This window comes from Dromiciops gliroides, chromosome 6 (genome assembly GCF_019393635.1).
Source record: "Dromiciops gliroides isolate mDroGli1 chromosome 6, mDroGli1.pri, whole genome shotgun sequence".
NCBI classification, from domain to species: domain Eukaryota; kingdom Metazoa; phylum Chordata; class Mammalia; order Microbiotheria; family Microbiotheriidae; genus Dromiciops; species Dromiciops gliroides.
The window spans coordinates 19355512-19373151 of NC_057866.1; the positions used below are offsets into that span (position 1 = coordinate 19355512).

At 34.1% G+C, this 17640-nt stretch overlaps 1 protein-coding gene across 1 annotated transcript; it reads left to right on the forward strand.

Moving 5' to 3' along the window:
• Positions 1–7583: 7583 nt before the first annotated feature.
• On the forward strand, positions 7584–8549 carry LOC122731880 (olfactory receptor 10AG1-like). The gene has a single exon (XM_043972133.1). It carries the CDS (start codon positions 7593–7595, stop codon positions 8547–8549), a length of 957 nt encoding a protein of 318 aa, XP_043828068.1. The 5' UTR covers positions 7584–7592.
• Positions 8550–17640: the final 9091 nt, after the last annotated feature.

Sequence of the window (17640 nt, forward strand, 5' to 3'; positions counted from 1 at the left end):
AACTTTTTCAGTCTAGTATCTGCAGTTTATAATAACAATAATACCGCATTCAATTAAAGTTATGTTTTATGCTACACTTTCCTATAATCACTCTTCCTTTCTTCTGGTTTGTGCCAAGCAGGGACTTAAACTACTTATTGAATGTTCAAAGTAAGAATGATTCCTAAGCAGAATTGCTCCTTGAGAGGCAGAGAAAAAAGGGAATGTCAAAATATTTAAAGCCTGTCACCTCAGGTTTCAGATACAAAATAACTGGCATTATTTCTAAGCACACATTTTGAAAATGCATTTGGCTACAAGAGATATTTCCTTTAATCCCATTCAACACAGATTTCTGAAATGTGGCAAAAAGAGATCTTGTCTAGGCCTTCATCAATCAAATTCCCCTTCACTCAAGAGATAAGTCCTAGGGTAGGAACAGGAATTGTCATGTTCTATGTCACTTCTGCAGGCCAAAACAAAAAAAGGAACTGGTCACAGAATTGGTAGGCTTATTCCTGGGAGGGAATGAATAAATGAACAAATGAATGAACAACTGAAGAAAAAAATATTTTAGTACTTGCTATCTGCCATGCATTATGCTAAGTATTGAGAATATAAATAGCAAAAAGCACATAGTCTCTGCTTGTTCAGACCTTACATTATAATTGCTAAAAAAAGAAACCAAAAAAAAAAAAAAACCTACAGATCTGTGAGAGAATTCATCTGAAGAGTAGATAGAAAAGCCTACACATCTTAAGGGAACAGTAGCAGAGAGAATGCAAGGTCCAGAAGACACTAGATTATAATAGCAACTTAGATTCTAAGACACGGAGGATGTTTTACTCCATCCTCCATCATACAATGGTAAGACCCAGAAGATTTTAAGACATTGGTTGGGCAGGTCATAAGGCCTAGTAGGTCTCCATTTTACCAGAAAGTTGTTGATGGATTGTCCATCCAACTGCTGGGAATATTTGTGGTCTGTAATCTAGGTGCAGAACTATGGGCATAATTTACTACAGCCTCCAACTTTTTAGCAAAGTGAGGAACAAAGAAGGGGAATAACTTACCCAAGGTCAAAGGGCAAGAATGAGGAGAGCTAGGATTCACACCCTTATACTCTGATCACAATCCACAATTCCCAACACTGCTTTTCTGTCTTTTTTTTTTTTTTTTTTTAGTGAGGCAATTGGGGTTAAGTGACTTGCCCAGGGTCACACAGCTAGTAAGTGTTAAGTGTCTGAGTACGCATTTGAACTCAGGTACTCCTGACTCCAGGGCCTGTGCTCTATCCACTGCGCCACCTAGCTGCCCCTGCTTTTCTATCTTAATGCATTAAGGATATATTACTGTATCTTTCTAAGATCTGGGAGGCAGGGCATGTGGTAGGATAAGCATACAGAACTCTGTATTTTACAGGGACATGATTTAGAGAAGAAAATGTGGTTCAATATATAAAGGGTGTTTTATTTTTCTCAATAAATTGAATCAGATAATTGAGAACGGTGATCATTTATGGTAATAACTCATGAAGCTAAAAAAAAAAACAAAAAACTCCAGCCCTTTCTATTGCATTTCTCATGGAAACACATTAATTCAAGGAATGTAAAACAGTATAATTCCCATTTTTCAGCTAGAAAAACTCACGTTGGGAGATGAATAGAGATTGCACAATAGTTAAAAAGGTAAGAAGTTGCTTAGTCAAGGATGCACCATGGTCTCATGGCTCAAAGCCCTAATTTTGTTCTATTATGTTATATTGCCTCATGAAGGGGTATTTAGGTTACTGGACTTCGAGCCAGAATACCTTCCATCTCATTAAAATGTGATAAGTAGCATGGGAGAGCTGGTGTCCCCACAGGGCTAAGCAAGGCAGGAATCATTTCTACTTAAAGAGTACAAAGTGATTTTCATTAAATGATCATTGTTAGAAGGAAACTTGGTTTCTTTGCAGGTTTTTGTATTATTTGTGTTATATTGTAAAGCTCAGGTGAGAAATAAGCCAGTAAATTACTGAACCACAGTCATGAGAACACTGAGTTCCAATTCTCATTATGAAAAATCATTGTGGATGTTTGAGCAAATCTGTCAGATTATTTGAATTTTAGTTTCCCAATCTGTGCAATGGAAATACGTGTAGTATCTATATGAAGTACTTATCTGAGCTATAGATAAAATAATGTATGTTAATATCTTTGCAATCATCAAAGAAGCTAATGGATGCCAGTTATTGTATGCCTATATTATTTTAATACATTCATCAGAGAAGGAAACTGTTGAATGTGATTTAAATCCATCTGAGAGAGGTAAGTGTGGGTCCTTTGCTGCCGCTCCTTCCATTTCTCTCACTTGAAAGAGGTTTATGTTTTGAATTCTCACTGATTGATGAGATACTTGGCAATTTTGAATTTTATGATCTCGCTCAACTATAAAGGCACAGGAAAAAGAATCTCTTGGGAATGAAAATTTCTTTACATAGAACATCCACTGACCAGTCTATAATCCAAGCTATAGAGGGGATCCTTCCCAATTAAACACAAAATTCGCCCAATATATAACTTAGTGTTGCTTGTTTATAACTGCTATTTTTCTCGGGTTATTACTACTTTTATTTTATACATCACAGTAATTTTCTAGAAAACCCCATCTACTTAATTTCTTAACAAAGAAAAAAACAGAAAGGTAAGCATTTAAGAAATCATACATGATAAATCATCCAATTATCCACACCTGTTCGCCCCACAACCATCATTGCTAAGAAGGGGAATGCAGGTTTTATCATGTGTTCTCCAGACAAAGATTTATTAGTGCAATTAATCTCAGGCAAACTTCTTCGTACTGTTTTGTTTTGTTTTGTTTTGTTTCCAAATTTGCAGAATGGCAGAACAGATTTTTTTTTCTTTCTTTTCTTCTCAGTTCATAGAAAAGCCTTCACACTTCTCTTTCATCTCTGATATTCTTATACTATGATGTTTAATGAAAGTCCCATATCAATATCTGTTTAGTTATTTGCTGGTGCCTAACCATTGTTATTACAGGTTTTGAATGTTTATTTTGCTTCCTCAGACCATCCTATGAATACTTTGGTTTCTGTGGGATCTTGACTTCCTTCATGTATTCATTACAATAATCAGACTGCTGATAAAAAGGAAAAGTTAATGACTTTTCTTGTAAAATTCCAGAGGAATTTTCAGAATTTTGGATGACTTAACAGCTTCATCACAAAAATATCATTCTTTTTATCTTGCAGAAACTGCAATATTGATTCGTTCTGCTATATTTTAATCTTTTTTCCCACTTAATCAATTAATTTGGTATGAGATTAAAAGAGAGAATTGTACTAATTTTCATTTCTTAGTTGAGTGAATGTTTTGTTTTGTTTTGTTTTTAATGAAGCCAGTGTTTATATTATTTGGCCCATTAGGGGCAATTAGGTGGCATAATGGATAGAATGCTGCCTGGAGCCAGGAAGACCTAAGTTCAAATTTGACCTCAGGAAATCACTTTTTATGTGACTGATTAGATCACATAAAATGTCCGTTTGCCTCTGTTTCTTCATCTGCAAAATGGAGAAAGTAATGGCACCTGCCTTTCAGTTTTGTTGTAAAGTTCTATTGAGATAATATCTGCAAAGCACTTAGCAGGGGGGCAGGTACATAGTAGGTGTTATTAAATTCAAGCAGTAATTGTCATTCCCATTATTATCAATATTCTATATTTGTTTCACATGTATGGCATACTTATGTACATATGCACACATACTCATACATGTATTTGCATAGTTGAACAAACATATATATGCAAAAAAGACCTTTATCACAAATATTTTAGGCAAGTTTGTCCAATAGACATTTCTATTCTCACTGCATTAAAAATTTTGTCCAAAATCTTCTATCTCATATGACTGAATTTATCTATTATTTATGTTATTTTGTATCTCTTGTTTGAATAGAGATATTAGATGCTGTCTTGGCAATACTACTAAGCTTGGATTCAAGAGGACTTGGGTTCAAATCCTGCTTCTAACATTTACTAGGTGTGAAAACCTTGGTAAGTCACTTAACCTTTGTCCCATTTTCATTCTTCTGAAGTCATGTTTGACTCTTTGTGACTCCATTTTGGCTTTTCTTAGAAAATATACTCAAGTGTTTTCCCATTTTCTTCCCTAGCAATTTTTTTTTTCTTTACTGAGGCAATTGGGGTTAAGTGACTTGCCCAAGGTCACACAGCTAGTAAGTGTGTGTTAAGTGTCTGAGGCCGGATTTGAACTCAGGTACTCCTGATTCCAGGGCCGGTGCTCTATCCACTGCGCCACCTAGCTGCCCCCTTCCCTAGCAATTTTAAAGATGAGGAACTGAGGCAAACAGGGTTAAGTGATTTGTCCAGGGTCACACAGCTATTAAGTGTTTGAAACCAGATTTGATGTCAGGAAGATGAGTCTTACTAACTTAGTGCCCGACATTTTATCTGCTGTGTCACCTAGCTGCCACAGCCTCATTTTACTCAAATGTAAAATGTAAAACCATTTGAAATCACTTCTCACGCATCACTTATTCTCCGGGGTATATTCCCTATAAAAGTCCAAGATAGGGGAAACTCCAGTAGATTCAAAGATACTTGTAGCAGTACTTTGATCACAAAGAACTAGAAACAAAATATGCTTATTCATTGAAAAATAATGATATGTTATAATAATATACATGTTATTACATTGTTGTTACAATATTGTTGACATAAGAAATTGTGAAAAGAAAATTTGTACAAGTTATGGGGATCAAATGAGTGACACTGATATTATAAAGTATTTCCCAGGCCATACATCACTATATATAAATGCTAGTTACATCTTCTGATCAAGAGTAAATGAGACAGAATTGGAAAACAATTGACAGCATGAACACATTTTTTTTTAAATTAAAAATATTTTGCTATAGGATTTTAATTAAATATTATAGTATAAGGAAATAGCAAAAGAGGGTTTTTTTTTCCTGATATAACATTAAAAAGTAATTCAGGACATTGATCATTGTGGGACTTAGCCATGATTTCAGTGGACTAACAACAAAGCAGGACTCCCTCTTCTTTGAAAAGAAGTAGTAGTTTATCAGTGAAGAGCAAGGCTATTGTCATTAAATATGGTAAAAATCAGATGGTTTTGTTTAGCTCTACTTTTTTCAGAAGGAGGGTTGTATTGTTTATGCGTCAAAAAAGTAGGCTAATCCATTGAAAAGTGATTGCTCTTAAAAAATTAAGATCAGAAAATTTTTTTAAAAAATTAAGATCAGTAGAGCATAAAAAAACAATAAAAGGTCTTGTTTGTTATTTTTTTAATATGATGATGAAATGTGGCCTTGAAAATAGTATGGTAAATAGATGTACAATTGATTTAATCTCATTTTAAGAACTATCATTAGTGGATTGATATCAGCTTAAGGGGAGGTCAAGATTGTAGTACACCAGAGTTTGGTTCTTGGCCTTTTGTTTTATAAATTACTTTTAATCAATTTTCTCAAATAGGAAGGTAAATAATAAAACACAGTTTAAAGTATTGCAGCTATAAAATGGTGACTTTAGTGTCTGTTTCCTCTCCTTCCTCTATGAATGTTTTTTTTCCGCTGAAAAAAGAATTGAGCACATTATAAGTTTCATTATAAGTTCACTTAAGTTACTCTATTTATGTAAATTTTGAATGGAAGGAGAAAGACAGAGAGAAACAAAGACGCAAAGACAGTCAGACATAGATATTGACAAAGAGGGAGTAAAATAGTTAAAGCTGAGACACAGAGACAGGGTGATAGACACAGAGAGACAAACACAGTAACAGAATAGAGAAAAGAGTGGCAAATATAGACAGATAAAGAGAAACAGAAAATGAATGAAAAAGAGACAGAAGGGAGCAAGAGAAAGAAGGAGATAGAGGACAGAGAGAGAAAAAGATAGAAATGGGAGCTATGAGTTATATTAAATATTAAATGGTGGATATTAGATGCACAAAGACAGGAATGCCATTGCCATATTTGATGACCTAGAATCATTTCTTAATATGGTAGGAGGATCAGGATCATCTCTGACATTATAATGAAGGAAAATGAGGCAAAGAGATAGTAAGTGATTTCCTAATGGAAACGTAAGTAATAAGGTTGAGGGGTGGAACTTGAACCCATATTCTATATCCATAGCCAGTAATCTTCCCGTTGTCCCAAGTTAACATGCTAAACAAGCCAAGATGGGTAGAAAAACAGTGTTTTGGCTTCATGAACATTCTTTAACAATGAGAAAATGAAATTACTTTGAATCGTTTTACTTCTCTCAGTACAGCATCAGCCCTATCAGGCCCTTTGGTACCTACCATTCTTCAAGAAGCAAGTATTACCTTATTAATTCCTGATTTCTTCCACCTCTCACATAGACCACTTCTTCCTGAGCTATGTCCCCATTCATGCTCAAGTTTATATCTTTGAATTATTATAATTTACTTATTTGCTTGTCTTTTTCATGCAGGAATAATGTTCACATATGCAACTTTGAAAATGATCTAATCAAGATTACACTAATGTGTGAAAAGGAGAAAGTGCTTTGATGAATGAAAAGGTTTGAATTTTTTTTTTTTTACTATGTGTCTGATTTTCAAAATTTAAAATTTTATGCATCAGTCATCTGGGTAAATATTTTGGGCAAAGTTCTTATTGCTGAATTTATATCATAAGAACAAACTCCTCCACCTAACAAACATGTATTGAATACTTACTATGTGCAGTATTGAGTTCAAAATAGATAATATTGTATAAGACTTGCCCATTGCCCTTAAGATCCTAAGTACCCAGCACCAAGCATACGATAGACATTTTTTTGAAAAGATCATTGACGTTTAGCAGCAAACATTTGCTAATTGACAAATGTCTTGTTCAGATCCTATGATGTGGTAGATAAAGAAAGGGAGATGTTGATTTTGTCTAGTATGCTGGCAGAGTCTACACCGTGAAATGGAGAGAAATGACAGAGAAATTGAAAGAATGGTAAAATGATAATATGCATAGAAAATCAGAAAAAAACATTCCAGGTATGAAAAATGTCATTAGCAAAGACAGGTTGGCTGAAAGGCACCAGCCAATAAGAGCAGTAACTGTTTGAGAAAATTATTACTATGTCCTTATAATCTTTTATGAGGACTATGGCTCCTGCTGTTAGGGAAATACCATATCATAAAATATAAATGTTAAATATGGTGTATAATTGTGTTCTTTTCAAAATTAATGATTTTAAAGATAATTTTATCTAAGAATTATGGTTATAGAACTTTAGCTCAGTACGTGCTATAGGATAAAGACTGAACAATCACTTATTGGTTCATTTTGAGCTTTCCCCTCAATAATGTAGAATGTTAGAATTGATATAGGAATGGAAATAACATAACAAAGGTGGTTGGGGTTAGTGATGAAAACATTAACTTTAAAAAAAAAAAAGAAAACATGAACTTAAAACTAGAAGGGATCTGACAGATCCTCAAATCCAAAATTCACATTTTTCCTGAGAGGAAAACTGAGGACCAGAGAAGGAAAGGAATTGCTTCATTATGAATTCATCATTTCCACAGAAAGAAGAAAGGCCCAATGGCAGAGGACAATTTCACAAATGTGATGGAATTCATTCTCCTGGGGTTTTCTGACCTTCCCCACATCCAAGGGTTTCTCTTTGGGATCTTCTTAGTCATCTACCTAAGTATACTGATAGGAAATGGCCTCCTTATTTTTATAACAATTACTAATCCTGTTCTCCAAACCCCCATGTACTTTTTCCTTGGGAACTTTTCCTTCTTGGAAATCTGTTACACATCTGTCACTCTCCCCAGGATGCTGGCAGATCTCTCATCCCAGCAGAGAACGATTTCCTTCATAGGATGTGCTGTACAAGCTTTGTTCCTTTATATTCTGGGGGTGGCAGAGTGCTTGCTCCTGGCTGTGATGGCTTATGACCGCTATGTGGCTATCTGTAAGCCTCTCTACTATCCTCTCATCATGAATCGCAGGGTATGCATCCAACTGGTTGTGGCTTCCTGGATGATTGGAATCCCAGTATTGATAGTGGAGATATACGTGATCTTTTCTCTGAACTTTTGTGGTCCTAACAAAATCAATCACATTTTTTGTGATGCCCCGCCTTTATTAAGATTGGCCTGTGGAAACTTATACAAGGTAAAGATCTCTGTCCAAGTTGCTGCTCTGATGTTCATCATAAGTCCTTTTCTGCTGATACTTACATCCTATGTCAAAATCATAACTACTATCCTGAAATTGCCTTCAACCTCAGGGAGATCCAAAGCCTTCTCCACTTGTTCTTCTCATGTTATGGTTGTATGTTTATTTTATGGGTCTGGAAGTACAGTTTATTTGGGGCAAAAAGCCAATCAATCAGCAGGATTAGACAAAGCACTTGCTCTTTTCTACACGGCTGTGACCCCATTGTTTAATCCTCTGATTTACAGCCTGAGAAATAAGGATGTCATCGCAGCACTTAGAAAACTACTTCCTAAATCTCTCAGGTCATTAAACAAAGAGACAAATAAATAAAATGTGATTTTCTTTCTATTTATTCCATAGATCATAAAGAAAAATCTTTTTATGTTTTTCACAAGACTAACATTGCATACAAATAATAGCCACTTTAGGGGTTCCATTTTAAAATATAAGAAAACTGCTTAATATTTTCATTGTATTGTGCTAGATCTGAACTGAGGTTGCACAGTGGTCTTTGATGTAAAATGATGGCAAATATCTATAGGTACCTTGATTATAGTCCTACTATATTTTATAATATTTTCTTAGCATTCTTTTGTGCTTTAAATACTATTAACCTAGTTTTATGTGTTTGAGAGAGAGACACACAGAGAAAGACAGAGAGACAGAGACAGAGTAACAGAGACAGATAGCCAGAGGGAAAGACAGATGGAGAGAGACCAAGAGACAGATATAAAGAAACTGAGAGACAGAGACAGAGAAACAGTGAGACAGAGAGAGAGAGAGAGAGAGAGAGAGAGAGAGAGAGAGAGAGAGAGAGAGAGAGAGAGAGAGATGGAGAGATAAGGAGAAGGAGTTATAATGAGACATATATACATACAGAGAGAGAGATACAAAGTTAGGGAGATGGAGAAACAAGGAGACTATGAGATATATACTGAGTGAGATGAATATAGAAACAGATATTACTTTGATTGCTAGGGTTAATTATTTGAATCTTCTAAAAATGTAATATTCTATTTCTGTGGTTTCAATCAGTCATTGTGTTGATTATGCACTTTTAAATCAAATCACTGTGTCTTCACTAAAAACAACTGTTTCCACACTACTGAAAATAATATTATTTTCCTGCTCCATTGCTTTTACTTTAGTAATTTATTTTATTATCTTTAGCCAAAGCAAACATTTAAAGACTAGGAGTGTGATAGATATGGTACTTAGAGTAATATTTTAACACAGTTCAGAGAATTTGCAACTTCATTTCTGGCAAATAACCAACTAGTTAATTCTATAATCCCAACTGCCAGTGTGTCTGTTTTTCATGTGTTGACATTCATTAATCTTGTGCAAGTAGTTTTGTTTTGTTTTTTTACTTTGTTTTTGCAGGGGCAATGAGGGATAAATGACTTGTCCAGGGTCACATAGCTAGTAACTGTCAAGTGTCTGATTCCAGATTTGAACTCAGGTCCTCCTGAATCCAGGGCCAGTGCTTTATCCACTGAGCCACCTAGCTACCCCATAGAAATGAATTCCTTGTCATGAGCATGCTTAGTTTACATGCCAGTGAAACTAAAATGGACTTAAGGAATGGGCAGTGATCTGATTTATTTTCTTTTTCTTGTTGTTTTTTTGTTTTTTTTGCAGGACAATAAGAGTTAAGTCACTTGTCCAGGGTTACACAGCTAGTAAGTCTCAAGGGTCTGAGTCTGGATTTGAACTCAGGTCTTCCTGAATACAGGGCCGGTTCTTTATCCACTGCACCACCAAGCTGCCCCCTCAAATTGTTAAACTATAACAATATGACAAGAAGAAATGGGGAGAATAAGAGAAAGTATAGAATCTTGCTCCTAAAACATGTTCTGTTTTAAGGAGAGAAAACATTTCAATTTATACATCTAATGGACACTTCCTGAGTTTAAATCTGACCTTAGACACTTAATATCTATGTGACACTGGGCAAGTCACTTCATCCTGTATGTCTCATTAATTTATCTTTCAAATGAGCTGCAGAAAGAAATGGTAAACCATTCTAGTATTTTTGCCAAGAAAAAAAAAAAAACAATTAGGGTTAGGTCTGTAATGTAGAGTTTCTCAAAGCAGCCTATTATACATTTGGATAGTACTAATTGTTATGAAGTTCTTTCTTTACCTAAAGTATAAATCTGCCTCTCTGCAACCCTTTCCTATTTATCCTGCCCTCTTGGTTTAAACTGAATCAACCTAACCCTGCCTTCCCACATCCAAGCCCTTCAAACCCATGAAGACAGTAATTTCACCCTTTACTGTTCACCATTTCTTTTAACCAAACTTAAAATTAAATTTTGAAGTATCCCCATTTTCTCCACAAAACAAAACAAAACAGAACAACTTTACTTTTTTAATTTTAATTTTTTTTTTGTGGGGTAATGAGGGTTAAATGACTTGCCCAGGGTCACACAGCTAGTAACTGTCAAGTGTCTGAGGTTGTATTTGAACTCAGGTTCTCTTCAATGCAGGGCCGGTGCTTTATCCACTCTGCCACCTCGCTGCCCTCAGAACAACTTTAAATGGAATTTTAAAGTCTTTAATGTTCTTGTTCTTATTTCTCTGGATATGCTCTAGATTATTAGATATCTTTCTCAAATGCTACATTGACAGCAAGTCATCATTTTTCATCAGTGACCTGAGGGAGTGGAATTCATTGTAAGGTCTCTAATTTTGAATTTAGCATATTTGCTAAAACTCAGGATTCCATTAGCTCTATTGGCATAAGTTTACCCAGATGAACCATAGAATTTGCAGTCAATTAAATAACCTAGTTCTCTCTCTGTCTCTGCCTCTTCCTGTCTCTCTGTCTCATCTATGTGTACATACAAATGCACATATACGTTTCTTCATCTGTAAAATGAAAGGGAGAAACAGAAAAACATTCTAGCATTGTTGCCAAGTAAACCCATATGGGGTCAAAAGAGTCACAAATAACTGAAAACAGTTGAACAACATAGTATTATGTGTATATGAATATATGTGTATAAACATAAAGAATACATGTGTGTGTCATATATAATAATAATGTATATACTAGTATATATGCTGTAGATTGATAGTTTTATGTGTGTATATGCATGCTATATATGTACACATACACACATATAAATATGCATACATACATATACATAAACTTATATGACACACAGTTCATCTATCTATATTTCAAAGGGTAGAATTACTATGTATAAAATGTATAGGAATTGAATGTGTATCTACACACACATGCACACATATATAGTATACTATATTCAGAATATATAGTATGTTAGGTTTAGTACACTATGTAAAAACAATGTATAGTATCCTTTGTGTAGGCAGCTGTGTTGTATAATGAAGAGATCATCCAGCCTGGAGTCAGGAAGATCTGAAGTCAAATATAACCTCAGATAAGTATTAGCTGTGTGAGCCTGAGCAAGTCACTTAAAACCTCTTTGCCTCAGTTTCTATTTCATAAAATTGGAACACATTAGAGAAGGAAATGGCAAAATTCTCTAGGATCTTTGCCAAGAAAACCCTGTGAACAGTCAATGCAGTCACTCAGAGTAAGATGTGAGTAAATGATTGAATAACAAAAACAATATATTATATGTAGCTGTTAAATAGAATTAATATTTAATGTACTCTATATTGATTACTTAATATTACAAATACATATATAGTAATATGCAGTATAGTTTTTCTTTACCTAAATGCATGCATATGTAAACATATGTGTTACATTATTGATAAGTGTAAACTCATGTTTATGTCCTATATATGTGTGTATGTATATATGTATTTATATTTATATATGGACAGAGACAGAGACAGAGACATAGAGAGATAGAGATGTAGTTTAGCAATCTAGGCTTCATAGACAGCATGCCATATAGACACATATGGCACATTATATAAAGTGTACTAATAGTTCATATATATGTTACATGATATACTACAGAATGAATTATAAACATACTACATACTCACAAACAATATTGACATTTACTCTCTGTCCATACACACACAACACACACATATAATAGTTTCCTATATGTATATATTTAGAATATATTTATGTCTATGCCTATATTCATATTTATGATATATCAGTTTCTCTGTTTCTGTTGAGATCGTCCAATGTCAAGCAACTAATTTTTGTTTCTCTGTCTACCTATATGTGCATATCTTGTCATGCACACCCTTTTGGGTTCTACATGTTCTAACATGCATATAACATTTTATCAAATGTATTTCTTTTGAGGAAGGTAAGCCTATTCATAGAGCTATGGTCAATTGTGGGTTTCATTTCACCATATGTGAGAGATACTAAGGGAACCAGAAAATAATTGTGCAAAGGAACATCAGTGTTTTAATGAGATGAGTTTTGAAAGACTTAGCTACTCTGACCAACACGGTCATCCAAGACAATTCTAAAGAACTCCGAATGATATAATACTAACCACCTCTAGGGAGAAATTGGGTGAATTGTGAATACAAATAGTTTAATTTTCTTACTTTGTTTATTTTCTATTATACTAAATATTGCTATTTACTGATAGCTAATATAAAAATATTTTGTGTGATTTCACATGAGTAACTGATATCATATTGTTTGCCTTCATAGTAAGAGGGGCATGAGACAGACGGGGGAGTGGGGGGCAACGAGAGGCTCAATTGAAATACTGCTGAGAGAATTAGGAACTGTGAGTAGAGGTGAATATTAAATGCATAAAGGCAGGAATAGCATTATCATATTTGGTGGTCTAAGTTCAGTTGTAAATGTGGAAGGAATCTCAGGCTCACTTCATTATAAATGAGGAAAATGAGGCACATATTTGGTAAGTGACTTCCTAATGGAAGCAGAGATGATGAGGTTCAGTGGTAGAATTTGAACCCATCTTCTGCATCTTTCCATTTTACCAAGCTAACATACTGAAGAAGCCAAGATAGCTACAAGGACAGTATGTTGGATTCAGGAACATTCTTTAAAAAGAAGATAAAATGGTTTTGCAATATCACTTCCCTTGGCACCTACCATCCTTCAAGAACCAACTATTCTACTACTGTTTAATTTCTCCCACCTTTCACATAGAAGAGTTCTATCTGACCTATGTCTCAGTTCATGTGCAAGTTTAAATCTTTGAACTATTATTATTTACCTATTTGTCTCATTCTTCCAGTGAATAATTTTCAGGTATTTTAATTTGTAAATGACATGATCAAGATTCTACACTAAAATGTGAAAAGGAGAAAATGGTTTGATGAATGAAAATGTATTAAAATGGGATAATGTGTTGCTACAATTGCTGATTTTCTAAATTTGGAAATTTATTCAAGTCAGCAGGGGAAATATTTTGGTCATAGTACATAGTCCAATCTATTCTAACTAACAGGAATTTACTGAATACATGTTACGTGGAGGATTCAGTTCAAAATAGATAAAAATTGTATAACATATTCATTACACCTAATATTCTAAGAATCCAATACAAAACATAGGTTGTATTTATGGAAATTATCACTGAGGTTAAGCAGCAGGCATTTGCTAACTGACAAATATCTGCTACAGATCTTATGAAATGGTAATTTTAAAAAGTGAGAAATTGATTTTGTCTGGTGATCACAAAAAACTACACAGGGAAATGGAGAAAAATAAGATAAACCTTGAAAGAAGGAGGAAATTATGAGGTATATAGTATATTCTGTCAGGGAAAATAACATATAATAAAACAGAAATGTTAAATATTATATAGAATTGTGTTCATTTCAAAATTAATGATTTTAAGGATAATTTTATCTAATAATGATGGTTATAGAACTTTAGCAGAGTACATGTTGTAGGATAAATACCTAACTACCAATTCTTGGTTTATTTTGAGCTTTTCACCAAGATTATAGAATGTTAGAATTGAAATAGGAATTGAAAGAATATAACACAGGAAATTGAGGTTTGTGATGAAAACATGAACTTAAATCTAGGAGGGATCTGAAAGATCTTCAAATCCAACATTCACTTTTTGCCTGAGAGGGAAACTGAGGATCAGAGAAGGAGGGCGATTGCTTCATTATGGATTCATCATTTCCACAGGAAGAAGAAAGTCCCAGTGTCTGAAGACAATCTCACCAATGTGATGGAATTCATTTTTCTGGGATTTTCTCAAACCTCAAATGGCTTTTCCTTTGGGATTTTTTAGTTATCCACTTCTTGGTCATAACCAAGATTGAGCCAACTCTCCAAACTACTATGTATTTTTTTTTCCCTTGGTAAATTTTCCTCCTTGGAAATCTATTACACATCAGTTACTCTCCCTATAATGTTAGCAGAACTCTTGTCCCAGGAGAGAAATATTTTATTCCTAGATTGTACTATGCACATTTGTTTCCTTCATGTTCTAAGTGAAACGGACTGCTTGCTTCTGGTCATGATGACATATGACAACATTTGGCCATTTGTAAGCTTCTCTTCTATTTTCATGAATCACAAGGAATGTCTTTAACTGGTTGTGACTTGTTGAATGAATGGGGTCCCACTACTGATAGTGGAAACAGGCTACAATTTTTCTCCGAACTTGTTGTGGTCCTAATAAAATCAATCACATTTTCTGTGATTCCCAACCTTTATTCAAATTTGTGGGGATACATATCAGATGGATGTCTCTGTCTAAGCTGTTGCTTTGATGTTCATCCTAACTCCCTTTCTGTGATACCCACATCCTATGTCCAAAAAAAAAAAAAAAAAAAAGAGTACCATCCTCAAATTTCCTTTGACCTCAGGGAGAACTGAAGCCTTCTCCACTTGGTTCTTCTCACCTCATCATTGTGGGCTTATTCTATGGTCCATCATGTATGGTTTACTTAAGTCCTGAGTTGTGAGTTAGCAGGATGAGGCAAGGCACTTGCTCTTTGCTATACCATAGTGACCCTGATGTTTAATCTCCTGATATACAACCTGAAAAATAAGAATGTCAGCACTGAAATGAAAAAACAAACAAAAAAAAAATCAACCAAACAAAACACTACTTCCTAAGTCTCACAGATCATGAAATAATGAGTGAAATACATATTTTGGTTTTCTCTCCATTTATTCCACAGATCATACAAAAAGAGACATTTTTAATTTTTCTATAGTAATTTTATTGCATGCAAATGAAAGCCATTTTAGGGGCTCTATTTGAAAATAACAAGAGAACTGCTTAATATTTTCATTTTGTTTTACTAGATTCCAACTGAGATTAAGTAATAGCCTTTTATCTCAGATGTTGGTAAATATCTATAGAAATATTAATTGTACTCCTTCTATGCTTCATACTATTTTCCTAGTAAATTTGCTCTTTAAAAACCTTTCAATTTAGTTTCATGTATGTGTTTGTGAGAGAGAAAGAGATGGATTATCAGAGAGATGGAAGTAGAGGTAGACAGTGAGAGAAAGAGTGACAGGCACAGATAAATATATATATATATATATATATATATATATATATATATATATATATATATATATATAGAGAGAGAGAGAGAGAGAGAGAGAGAGAGAGAGAGAGAGAGAAAGAGACAGACAGACAGATAGAGACAGAGACAGAGACAGAGACAGAGACAGAGACAGAGAAATACTACTTTGGTTGGTAGGGCAAATTAGTTGAAACTTGATAAACGTATTCATATTAAATTTTTATGAAATTAACTCTGCTCTTTTAAAGAAAATCACTTTTTAACTTGAATAAAACTCTGTTTCCATACTACTGAAAATGATATCATTTTCAGCTCCATTGTTATTCCTTTAATGACTTAGTTTTTTTTTTTTTCTCTTTGGCCAAAACAGACATTTAAAGACCAAAGGTGTGAGAGATATGGTACAAAGTCTGGGTACTATTTTAACCCACTCCACATAATTTGCAACTTTACTTCTAGTGAATAACCAACTGGTTGATTCTATGATCCCAGCTTTCAGTGTGTATGGTTTTTTTTTTTACATGTCACTGTTTATTAAACTCATGCACAGTTTTAAACTGTAATAATGCAAAAACAAAGAAAATGGAAAGAGTAAGAAAAAAAAAACAGAGGATCTTTCCCATAAGCCATGTTCTTGTTTAAGGAAAGAAATGTTTCAATTTCTGTATCTAATGTAAGACTTTACATCTAATCTAAGACTATCTGAGTTCTAATCTGACATCAGATACAGGCTTTGTAACCTCGGGCAAGTCACTTAACCATGGTTGCCTCAGTTTCCTCATATATAAAATGAGCTGGAATAAGAAGTGGCAAACTATAACAGTATCTTTCCCAATAAAACTTGAAACAGGGTAATAGAAAGTCAAGAATAACTGAAATGACAAAAATTAACAAACAGCAACAACAAATGAAAAAGTAGCATGTTATTTTGGATAGTATATATTTATAGTATAAATTTAAATACATACACATGCATTTTACACACATATATACACAGAGACATATAAATAATACACATGCACATATATATGTGTGTGTATGTATGTGTGTATATATAGATATAGATATATACACACACCTATGTACACATGTACAGGGTGAGCCAAAAATGATGGAGATTTAATATTTAATAACTCCTTTACTTCTTGTTTTTAATTTATAATACCATAGCATCAAGTAGTATATATTTGCATGTACATAATATATGAAACAAATTCACATTACATGTGAAAAATCAAATTTCATAAAATACAGAAAAATAATTTCCAAAAGTTATTAAAATACCAGACCCCTTCATGACTTTTGGCCAGCCATGTACATGTACATGTATAGGTAAATATGTACGTGTATGTGCACTTATAAATGTATGTATATGTATGGTGTGCTTCTACCTGTGTGTGTGTGTGTGTGTGTGTGTGTGTGTGTGTGTGTGTGTGTGTGTGTGTGTATATATATATATATATATATATATATATATACATACAGCATTTTGCTCTCAACTAGGTTGGGCTACGATCCACCCTGGAAATCTGAGTTCTATTTGCCCTGTAAACAAAAACCAACTTGTGCTAGTCACAACTACCAAAAGTGATTAGTGTCATTGCCCTTCAAGTTTGCGGTAAGTTGGATCCTGAAAGAAAAAACAATTAGAGTGAAATGGGTTTTCTTGCACTGATTGCCAGAAGTGGCTGGCATTTCTTGACTGGGCCTTAAGCTTCATATAACTCCCCACACACACACACCCGTACTCCCCTTTTCTTTTTGAATGTATGAAAATTTTTCTATAAGTTTTCTCTATCAACACTCATGTATTCAGATACACATCAGTGTACCAGGCTCAGGACTCTCTTTAGCTTGATTAAAGATGCCTTTTCCAGCTCGTTTTGTGGTGGCTAAGAAGTGGAAATCAAAGGAATGCTCATCAATTGAGTAATGGCTAAACAAGCTGTGGTATGTGATGGTGATG

Coding starts and splice junctions, on each gene's coding strand:
- LOC122731880 (XM_043972133.1), top strand. CDS start 7,593: ATGGCAGAGGACAATTTCACAAATGTGATGGAATTCATTCTCCTGGGG.